Genomic DNA, 11558 nt, shown 5'->3' with positions numbered 1-11558 from the left:
TCAGACCTCATTAGAAAGCATATGTCCATGTCTAGGTATTATGTATATTATATACAAAGCCAGGTCAGATGACACATGATTTCCACCTAAATTGATCTTTATCTAAATTAAACATTGATGTGGACTTCCCTTGTCTACTGTCCTCTGTAGTGTAGTTATATTATCTCCTCCTCTCCCTCTGTGAAGTGAGGGGGTGGAGTGAAGAGACAGAGGGCAGATGTTTCCTCCACTGCTTTGAAGACTGCCTGTAAAGATGGAGGGAGGAATACTGGAAAAAGGTCCTGTTTCTCCATAGAGGTTAGGCGTTTTTTGAGAGGCCACAATCACATGCTGCAGATACAGACTACAGGCTCAGGGATCTGGCAGCAGCTTTGGAAATGGTAGCTCACTGTTCAAACCCTCAACTGCAGCCACATAACCTAAAATGACGATCTAACACCTCATTTAGGGAGAGCTGCTTTGAATTTAGTGTATCAGCACAACAGTGGGTGTGTCGCTTTGCAACACATTTGTTTGAACAAAGAGAACTTTGCCTGTTTAGAAGGTTCGTATGTACACAGAGAGCTGCTATGATCACCCAAAGGTTTCTGTCTCCTAATCTTATAACAGATATTAATAAAAACTAGAAAACAATGCTTCAATTGCATCGGTTCCTCTATTTGTTAACAGTGTGACAGCTCAGATTTTGTTTCCTGAAGGCAGTGTGTGTGTGTGCCTTAAAGCTACATATTGCCACCATGTGGTGGTAATCGAAATACTTTGACACACATATATATGCTGTGAACACCTAGCGCACATAAACACATGCAAACATGCTCCAAACAGTGCTACAAAGTAAATCTGTTACTCGCAATGCTTAGAGGAGTGATGGCCTTGTGGCTACACTCATAGGAAAGTGATGAGAAGGCCTGTAAGTGCAAGGTCAGAAGGACTATTTATGTGCCAGTGATCGCACTTCAATACAGACAAAACCAGCTCTAAACTAATTAAAGTGTCCACAAATGGAATAAAAAAGTTACATATTGTCAGCTCGCCATTAAAAATCACATAAGACCAGTGTTAGAACAGAACAACTTTGTGCCTGTCTCCCTGTTGCTCCATATTAAACCCATCACTCCCCCACATTCCCCAGAGAAAGGGAATTTGTAGGCAATTCTTTTGTAGCATCAGATTATACTCTGCATTTTGTTTTTGTTTTTTTGTTGTGTTTCTGGATAATTTATGTCTAGGATTTTACTGGCAGTATTATTAACACTTCGTGGTCAGCTACTGGTTCCTTGCAAGCTAACTTCTAAGGTAAATTGCCCTGTGACTGCAGATGAACCAGTTAGCATTATGAGCTAACAAATCTAGTGGATACTACCCAATTTACATCGTTAGTGATGTGTAATATAATCAAACATTTTTTGACAACGTTTTGATCTGCAAGCTATAAAGTAATAATGGGGTCAGTTACAGTATAAACACCCTAGATTATTATAATTATTTTTAATGTACTATTTATGTGTGTAATGAAATTAAACAAATTACAACTACACATTAAACAAACATGTTTATTAGGTCTTTATTATAATAAACATGTATATTAAATGTTTATTTTTCATCTTTAAACTTTTTGTTTGCTTTGTGCCATTTAATTTTAACAGTGTAACGGTGTAGATTTAGGAGATGACATGAAGGGAGGGAGAAGACAGTGTGCAGACGCCGTTTTTGAGAGACTCCCACACACATACTGTCAGCGGCTACGGAGTTCTAGTAAAAGCTTTTCAAAGGTCAGTGTGAGGCAGCAGTAACAACAGCAAGTGTATCCATATTCTATAAAAGTTAAAAATTAACATGATATGCACAATAAAACCAAAATTTTCAGGAATATTTGAAGGACATCATCACATATTGTCATATATTAAATTATTTCATTATAATTTGCTCTGGTCTTCATGAATGCAATCCACTCCTGCCTGGTATGATCAGGTTACTTTAAGCTGTAAAAAATGGAAACAGACAGGATTAGAGAGTTAAAGAAACACACATTAAAATGAGGTTTCACTGGACACCAGCTCACCTTTTACGATGACTCTGGCCTGTGCCTCACTCGAGCCTATGTGGTTGGTGGCCACACACTTGTATGTTCCGCTATCGCTCTGTTTAACGTGGGCTATCAGCAGCTTTCCATCCTTTGTGGACTCCGCTCCTGCAGGCAAGCCCGCCCTGCCCGTCCGACTCCACACAAAGTTGATGGGGTGAGTGCCGTGTGCCAGGCACTGCACACGCAGAGCATCTCCGGGCTGCAGCCTCACTTGGTCTGGCAGGCAGGTGGCATACGGAGGGGCTGCATGAAGAAGAAGAAGAATAGGAAGGATTACTTTGGAATATGCTTTAATGTAAATTTGGATGTAGACTGTGTGTGGTCCACTCACTCTCCACCTCCATCTGCGTGTACGCCTCACTGTAGCCGTGTATGTTGGTTGCATTGCAGATGTATTGCCCTGAGTCTTGGCGGCCCACACTGGTCAGTGTCAAAACACCACCATTCACTGTGTGTTTCCATGGTAATGGCGCCCTGAGCTTAGACCAGGAGATGACAGGTGCAGGGGAACCTGGGAGGAAGGAAGAGCGGCGAGTGAAGACGAAGAGGTGAAAGCATAACTAAGCGATGTCTGTTACAGAAGACTTCATACCGCTGGCCTGACACTGCATTACGACTGTATGTCCCTCTACCACTGTCATTTCTGTGGCGCTCACTGAGGCTACCGGTGCTCCAGGCCCACTCTCAGCAGTGATCTCAATCTTGACCTCTGTCACCCCCTCGATGTTCTCAGCCTGGCAAATATAAACTCCTGTGTCCTCAGGACGTACTGCAGGCCACTGAGAAGACACACGTCATATCATGTAGCATACTGAAAATTTAAATAAGCCAAATTAAGCATAACTAATACCTCACCTGTATGGTGATGACGTCATCTGTCTCTGTAGTAACCAAATGCAGAGTTGAGCCTTGGCGTTTCCAGAGTAGTGTGGGGCGAGGCCTGCCTTGGGCACGACATTCCACTGACACAGGGTCCCCAACTCTGACCCGCAGGGGCCCCACAGGAGTCAGGCGAACTTTTGGAGCATCTGAGAGAGAGACAGAGATGTTCAGAACCATATTGAAACCATACCTGACATAGTATCATACATAGTATCATACATATACTTTAAACCTTTGCTTGCCTTTAACAAGTGCAAATGTCACATCCGTTCACTCACAATTCCCTTTGTATTCCACGTGGTTAGGTTTAGGATAGGATCAGGTTTTGGTTTAAACAGACCCTTGCACAGTATTAAATTGATTTTACAATGCAAACTTTGCTGATTTACTTTAAATGCAAGTTAGCCCAGATTACATTTTCCAGGGGCCTTAGAGCTTTGTCATTGGACACACACAGTTGGGGAAAGATGTGCTCACATTTGACATTAAGCACAGCATTGGCGAAGCTGCGACCCGCGGAGTTGGATGCCACACAGCGGTACTGGCCTTGGTTGCCTGGTCGGGCATTTGCAACTGTCAGCACAGACCCATCAGGACCGATCTTCATATTGTCTACAAGGAAACAGGAGAAATCAGTGAAACCTCACAGATATTACATGAACTGTTATCATTCACACTCTTTACCTGGTAATGCATGATTAGTGCCTTTTCTCCACTCCAGTTGCACTGGTTGTACCACGCTTTCTACTCTGCACCTGAAACTGACCGACTCTCCTTGGTGCACAGTTGCAGCTCGGGGCTCCACTGAGACAACAGGAGCCTGAGCAGTCACTGCACAGACAAGAGTCACATACACACAGATGTAAAAATACATGTATGTGCACGGCAACTCAGTGAACCTTTAGACAGGCCTGGTAAACAATCACCACCCCAAAGTAAACAACCTGAGCAAATACACGGACTGAATGCCAGTGCTACTGAAAGAAGCAACAAAGAAAAATATGTAAAATAATAATAAAATAAAAATAAATTGGAGATTTCTCATACAGGACTACATTGTCCCAAATTTGTCACCATGGCAACACAAAAGAAGTGACAGGTACAATGCTTAGAAAATTACACAGCAACATAATAGGAACTTTTTCATCCATAGAGCCTTGTTCTGGTCTATAAATGATCCTAAGACACAGCTAACAGCTTTTGCATTTTAAAATGTTCTTGTGCTTAAAGTGATCTCTTTTTGTAGGCACAAAATAACAACAATTGCACAAACTAACAGTAAAGCCACCCACATGACAGAAGTATACATCAAGTCATGCTTAATCCTACAGCAAATTACGCATTACCTGAACAGAATAGAGAGCACAGGATCAGAACCCAGGGTGATAGATCCATGATGATGAAGCAGCCTGAGCAGTCCCACTTTCTCTGCTGTGCACAGCCTCTCTGTCTGTCTCTTATCACTTTCAACCTTTAACCATTCCCTCACCCCTTCCCCAGTTCAAATATTGCCTACATGTGCTGGTCATACATAGAAATATTACATTTTAGCATTTATCTCAGCTGAGAAACTTCTAATTCTGGTGGGGTTGAATAATATTAAATACTTTTGAGTTAACATGCAGTTAAGTGACCAAACAGATAAATCAGCCCATTGATGTTACATGCACAGGATGTTTACTGGTGGAAAACACAGAACCTGACTTTGGGTATTTTGCAATCATTTGCAAACGTGCCGAGCTGCAGGAGGACTGATTTTATCAATAAACTCTTCAGAGGGTTATTCAGCTTTCTGAGAAAATCATCAAACACTCAATGTGTCAGTATTGATCTGGGAGCATACAGTGATAGAGGTTGATGAAAGGGAAGTCTCAAAGAACAACTGTCCTTCTCTATGTTTAGACATCTGCTGTAGGCTGCCGTGTATAGTCAGAAATAATAGATAAAAAATTAAAGTTAAAAAAATGAAATTTCATAAACCTTGCGTTACAGGTTAAAATATAGGGTTATAGAAGTCATTTTACTGCATGACATTAAACAGGAAATGTAACATAATATTGACACATCAACTAACTAGAACTATAAATAAGCACAAATATAATTGGTTACTTTTTTTGCACTGAAAGAGCACTCCATTGATTCAGAACGGAATTTCATCCTACTGATATAAAGACACCACTGTGTGGCACTCACCATGTTATCTGTTACTCCTCCCCAGCTGTCTCCAGCATATAAACAACAATGATACATTAATATCTAACTTAATCAATGGACCCTTCACTAAAATTACACTAAACGGTTTATTTGTTGACCTTGGATGACAGTGCGCCCTTATTTTGAAATATTGGAGGCTAAGCCTGCCATGCACTCAGGCAAAGGATATACATGACATCACTCATGTCTCATCTCTTCCTGTACTGTTTCCATACAAAACACAAGAGATGTAGGATACAAGATTTACCAGGTACAAGCCAGTGGACTTTCAACATTCAGATATCAATGAGCATTTTTTATTTATCTTTAAAGATCTTTCGGTGATGCATTTAAAAATTTGATATTTCAAATGTTTCATACCGTATGTTGATTTTTTTTTAAGCTGCATGTCTCCTAAAATCAATATATAAACCCTATTTGGTTATGAAGGCATAGGTGCAACATATCTGTTTCAGTTTCAGAAAAACAAGACTACTCTGAAGCCAAACTGGATGCAGTTATATCAGTAAACACCAGAGGGCACACACACAAACACACAGGCTCATAAAGACTCAATGAGGAACAGGATATTTTTGCTGGAAGAACGTGTGCTTGAAATCTCTTTTCCTGTTCAAAGCAACACCAAAGGATAGTGTATGTGTCAAAGTGCTTATTAACTGTTGCTCAGGTGATGTATTTATGTACTTTCTAGAAAAATTTATATAATAACAGTTCAACAACATCTAAAATGAGCATGCATCTTTTTTTTTTGTATTTTTTGTTTTGTTTTAATGTTAAAATGATGAATACATGCAGACACTGACCCTTCAAAATAAAACAATACTTTTTACAGAGACATGTCTGTAAAATGTGTAATTAGTTTTAAAAAACTGTGGTGTCACATTTATTAAAATATAGATCGTAAAAAATAACAAAACAATATTTTTTGGAAACATCCTGCAAAGCCCATATGTGACTCATCCTAAGGTTGACCTCTAGACTGAGTCTGTATTAGTCCAAGGAGCAGGATGGACGATAATGGATGCTGTAGACAAGCAGGACATGATGATAGCTGTTGAGAAAAAAACACTATTGTTAATCCATTATTATTTTGTTGTAGAGATGTTCACTGTGTTGACATAAATGTAAATGAAATAAATACATTATTATGTTACTGGCTGCAAGTGTGAACACCATTCTGGAGCAGCAGCAAATTACACACTAAAAAAACACAGCCAACAAAAGGGACTGCTCAGAAAGGTAAAACACGTTTACTGTTTTACTAACATCTCCACATGGTGGTCTGTCACAGATCCCCGTCTGGTGTGTAACACAGGGCTGGGTATCCTCCTGTTGGCACAATGGACAGGGGAAGAATAGACTACAAATGTGTCTCATGTGAAGTCAGTGAATAAGAAAGGAGTGGAAGGGGGGGAAAGGCCCACAATTAACCCCAGTTTAAAACATGTGTGTGTGTTTTACCTGAACTTGGTGTAGCTGGTGAGCTAGCTAGACTAGCAACTGATGACACACTTGCAGCATCCACAGCTGTCTTTACAGCATAGAGGTTAGCTTCCCCCTGGAACTTTGCAATGTTCTTCTTATAGCGAATCCTCTTGTTGCCAAACCAGTTTGCGACCTGAGTGAATACAAAAAATTCCAGTGTACTATCAGGATTTTTTTGTAAAGTTACGTTTTCAAGTCCATCCTTCCTGTGATCCCAACCTGAGCAACAGTGATGGAGCACTTCTTGGCAAGCTCCTCCTTCACCTCCTCATTTGGATAGGGGTTTGCCAGATGAGCATAAAAATATTCATTTAAAATCTCCACGGCTACCTTGCTGAAGTTTCTGCGTTTGCACCTGACAGAAAGGAGACAGTTGTTGTTATTACACTGCACAGGCTGAGAGACTAAATCTGAGAAGGCAGAAAAGTAACTAACCTGGCATCCATGAACCTTGACCGTAGGATCATGACAGCTTCACACGTGCTCTGTTTTAACTGCATCTGGATGGTGCTGAACTTACGGAGGATTATAGCCACCATTCGCTCGATCTCTGTGGGTGAGATGGGCCGTGTGCGGGATTGTTCCCTCAGCAGGTTTATCACATGACCGGTAAATTCGTTGCATGCCTGTAGGAGACAAAATGACAAATAAATAAAGAACCCGAAGATCAAATTGATTCAGAGTAGGTCACACACCTGTTCATATTTCTCCAGCTCAGCGTGGTAAATCTGTCGTATCTGAGCCACCTTCTCTCTGTAGTCCGCATGTTCTATGCTACCGTCATCAAGCATCTCTCCTATCACAGCTGCAGAGGCCCCGCCCATCTCTGGACCTGCAACACCTTCTGCTAACAGCATGTTGTCCAGTCGCATCATCTGAGGGTCAGGTGGGTCCTCCTCTGGGATGCTTTGGATACTGAGGGCTGCAGAGAGAGAGAGAGAGAGAGAGACAGACTTGAGCTATCAGCTGGGTAAGACAGATGTTCAAAACCAACCAGTAGCGAGGACCCACATAAATACAAAAACTCCACGTACTGTATTATAGATTCTTTATTTAGATCTTGTTTCTGATTCCAGACAAACTCCAATAAACTGAACCCAAACCACAGGTATTTAAGTCTCAATTTTCTATTTTCTATTAAAGTCAGGGTGACAATAAAAAACTCAGTTACAGATCTGTGTTGGCTGGAGGATGTAAAGTGACTAGCTGAGTCTGTTTTCTGTAACCTAAAAGCAGAGATGCCTGCATTCCTTGGCATGCTGAGAACAAAACACACACACACACACGCACACACACACACATCCCAGCATGGACATACAGCTGTTAATTAACGTCAGCTCTTTAAGACTCAGTGAAGAATGAGAGCTCATTTGAGTGGTTGCTAGTTTGCACGCTTATGCAAATTAGGCCGCAATTAGAAGGTAGTTCTCAGGGAGCATCACCCATTCATAATCCAGAACAAGGGTAATGACAGCTTGCACATCTGGCTAACCTTGAAAGTGCACACACAACTACAGCACATTATTTTGCTTCTCAGTAATATTTATGCGTGAGTAGACAGTGTTGAAATAATATAAACTCCAGGTAAAGAGTTGTTGATAGGACTCAATCAAACAGAATTGATATGACCATGCAAGAGAACACAGCAGAGCAGGGTTGTGTGCGTTTCTTGTCGCCACCCTCTCCTGTGACCCAGTCAACACAAACAATGGCATCTAAAAAACAGATGTATACATGTTTATGCAGGGCAGATAAGGTTGTCCCTGAGATAATATCTTCTGCAGATGTAGCCATTCATCTGCACACTTCCTACTGGGCACAGTAAACATGCCATATAACATATTATATGACCTTACACCCTCATCCATTGAGAGGAAGGAAGGGAGCAGGAAGAAATATAGAAAATGATGGCACCTGCCTCTTTTGTAAAAGGCATATTAATCCAAATTAATCCTAATTCAAACAATGAGTCAGTAAAATACAAAACATCAGAAACCAACAACACTGTCATTCTGCACATATTTAAGGCCATAGCTGCATGAGCATGTACCAAAACAGAGACAATAAATAAGAGTAGGAGTATTTCCATACAAGCAGAAGCCTCTAAACAGCTTTCTTGTCCTCCCTTTTCTGATTTAAGCCCCGTTCTCTCTCACTGTGTCATCATTTTGTTGAATTTTTATCCGATATGAAACCCTTTAATAAATCATTGTGTGTCAGGCCTTAACGCAATACTTTCCCTTAAAAAAACACACACGATGAGTCAGCCCTGTTGCATGTGTTCCTTCATTTACAAGCAGGGCTTCTGCTGTGAATTGTAGCCTTCCCTCTGCCTCACCAAACATCTACTGATGTACTTGAAAAACTATAACACAACACACGCTCTGGTGTAAGAATTACACAACTGAAATGAACATGCAGACTAATGCAACAGAGTTTCTGCAAGAATCTTGACAGTATATCTTTTGCTGCCTGTCAGTTATGGAGACTTTTTCTTATTTTTCCCCCTTATGACTATAAATGACTGAAAAAGCTGAACGGCAGTTGCCATGGAAACTCTGAATCCAACCTGCTGTCATTATCAGGCTTCCTGTTTCCAAGCTAAATGAATGAAATACGGTAATAACAACAACTTCCCTGTACTTTATGTGGAGGGAGTTATCCACCCAAAAGAGAAGTAAAGAGCATTTCCACCAAATTAAACTTACATTTTGGTCATGTGCTGTACATTCTATATCACTGCTGTGCGTTGTGTAGGACATGATGTAACATTAAATGGTAAAAACCATCCTGCCAGTTTATGTGAATCACAAACAATTATAGCTACATAAACATTTCATCATCTTAACTGCTGGCACACATTCCTAATGTTAATCACCCAGATTAGATGATCCTGGTGCTTGCTGTGACGCTCCTCCTGCTGTAGCACCATCTGAACTTTTGGAGGAGAGCATCACCAAAAATCATCAAGGCAGCCAGCAGAAGATGAGTTTTAGAATAATCCCACCAGAAAACGCTACAATGCGACACTCTGAGCACAAGAGCAAGAGAGGGAGAAAGAGAGACAGTGCATTAATCACAAAAAAAACATCTGGTTAACGAAAGCTGGGGAAATGAAGCTGGGCTCATGTGTAATTGTGTGTCTCCAATCTCTCTCTCAGTCTCTGTCACAGATGTGTCATTGTGTGGCAGCAAATGACATCTTCGAAAAAAAAATGTTATAACATGCAACCTGTTTCGTTACTGGCTGATGTGATATAAATAAAAAGTCTTACCCATCTTTTCTTTGATCTCACAGAGGATGCTGAAGAGGGCAGGCTTCATTCTGTGGCAATTTAAAGCATGTTTCCTTTTATGGGAACAAAAAAAATCAAAGAAAGATCATTAAATTACACAAACAATCCTTTGATAGCACACCCATAAACCTTACAGAGCTTTTCAACTAACACACAGTTCTCAATTGTAACCAAGGTTGTGCAGATTTTTTATAAAACTAAGCAGGCTGAGTGGATGTCAGACTGGTGTGTACTAGACCTGTGAACCAAAAGGAAGAAAAAGCATGTGCCTGGCATTCCAAACATCTAAAGCTTTAGAAGTTTAAAGTCTTTTTTAGGTAGCACAAAGGCCAAGGTGTTTAGCCAACAGGTAGGTGCTGCACTCTTCATGCATCACTTCACAACTGACTGGTTCTTTGGGCAACAGAACTGTTGCACAAACAAGATCCAGCATAGCTCTTTGGTGAACAAAACTGAACTGCTGAAATCTAAGTTGCTACATGTTACCATGCAACCATTCCAACCAACACAATGACTATTACCCTAAATCTGATCAAGCAGGGCTATTACAGAGTCAAAAACACCTTACACACAGAACCAAGCATACATATAAAGATCAATGAGTGTGTCTACAATGACGCCTAAGTGACTACACTTCTTCCACCAAACTCCCAAATGACTATGAAACAAGAAAAGCAGCCTCTGACATCTGTCTGTGTCTTCAGCAACAGTATGTTCATGTAGGGAAATGAGAGGTGGAAGCCTGAGAAACACTGACTCCTTCAGGCCTGTACCTCTGTGATTACCTGGCCTGGGCCTCTTCCACACTCTCTTCTGTGATGGGCATGATCTGCTGGAGGATGTCCTGCTGCAGCTGTCCATTGCTGTGATGATCCCTAATGTCACCAGTGTCATCCTCTCCTCTTAATCCAATACTAAGGTGGCTCTGGCCCTCCATCCCTCCAGTGTTTCTTTGGTATGTTGGGATTATTATAGAAATTTATTGCAGGGTGTTTTTTGAGGGAAATTAGTTGTTTACTTGCACTAAAAAGCAGAGAGGCTCTGCAGAAGTGAAATACTTCACAGTTAGATTAGGCTACTAAAAAATGAGAGAGCTTGGTATAATATAAAGCATGACAACTACCAAACTCGCTTGAAATGCTATTTGGTCATTTACAAATCACCGTCTCTCCAAATAAGTAAAAAATAGAGAGAATACTGTGTAAAAATAATCACATGGACTGTGGTAAAGCTTATTATCTCACATAGTAGGAGTGTGTTTTGTCGTCGCCCTCTCCTGCTCTCCTTTTAGCCCCCGAACGCCTGCCTGCTTGGTCATTAAAAGTGCACACCGTCAGGTTCACCTAAAATGCGGACTGGAGGAGACATTCCTGCAAAACTTCACCCGTCTGGTTCGGTCCAAGCCTCCCACTGCCGGGTTTTAATCATTTGTTGTTGCCTATTGTCGTTTTCTTTCCCCCCTAGGTTGTTCCACTCAGCACCACGGAGCAGCAGCACTGCCCACTGTCAAGTTACACAGCATAAGGAGGGACGACTTCCGGCAGAGGCCTCATTACGTTTGTCTGCTGCACATTAGTGACTTTTAACTGTGTGAA

At 41.1% G+C, this 11558-nt stretch overlaps 2 protein-coding genes across 2 annotated transcripts; both read right to left on the bottom strand.

The window, feature by feature from the left end:
• Nucleotides 1–1855: 1855 nt before the first annotated feature.
• On the bottom strand, nucleotides 1856–4472 carry sid4 (secreted immunoglobulin domain 4). The gene is made up of 8 exons (XM_028401246.1): nucleotides 4315–4472; nucleotides 3653–3799; nucleotides 3446–3580; nucleotides 2942–3114; nucleotides 2679–2865; nucleotides 2418–2597; nucleotides 2063–2329; nucleotides 1856–1982 (listed from the first exon to the last, which is right to left on the bottom strand). Exons 1-8 carry the CDS (start codon nucleotides 4361–4363, stop codon nucleotides 1978–1980), a joined length of 1143 nt encoding a protein of 380 aa, XP_028257047.1. The 5' UTR covers nucleotides 4364–4472; the 3' UTR covers nucleotides 1856–1977.
• A 1945-nt stretch (nucleotides 4473–6417) lies between these two features.
• Nucleotides 6418–11441, bottom strand: LOC114433050 (pre-B-cell leukemia transcription factor 1-like). Its single transcript, XM_028401313.1, has 7 exons — nucleotides 10749–11441; nucleotides 9943–10016; nucleotides 7363–7589; nucleotides 7103–7293; nucleotides 6887–7022; nucleotides 6644–6800; nucleotides 6418–6511 (listed from the first exon to the last, which is right to left on the bottom strand). Exons 1-7 carry the CDS (start codon nucleotides 10898–10900, stop codon nucleotides 6468–6470), a joined length of 981 nt encoding a protein of 326 aa, XP_028257114.1. The 5' UTR covers nucleotides 10901–11441; the 3' UTR covers nucleotides 6418–6467.
• Nucleotides 11442–11558: the final 117 nt, after the last annotated feature.

Source organism: Parambassis ranga, chromosome 1, assembly GCF_900634625.1.
Source record: "Parambassis ranga chromosome 1, fParRan2.1, whole genome shotgun sequence".
Lineage (NCBI taxonomy): Eukaryota > Metazoa > Chordata > Actinopteri > Ambassidae > Parambassis > Parambassis ranga.
This window is presented reverse-complemented; position numbering and strand designations above follow the sequence as displayed.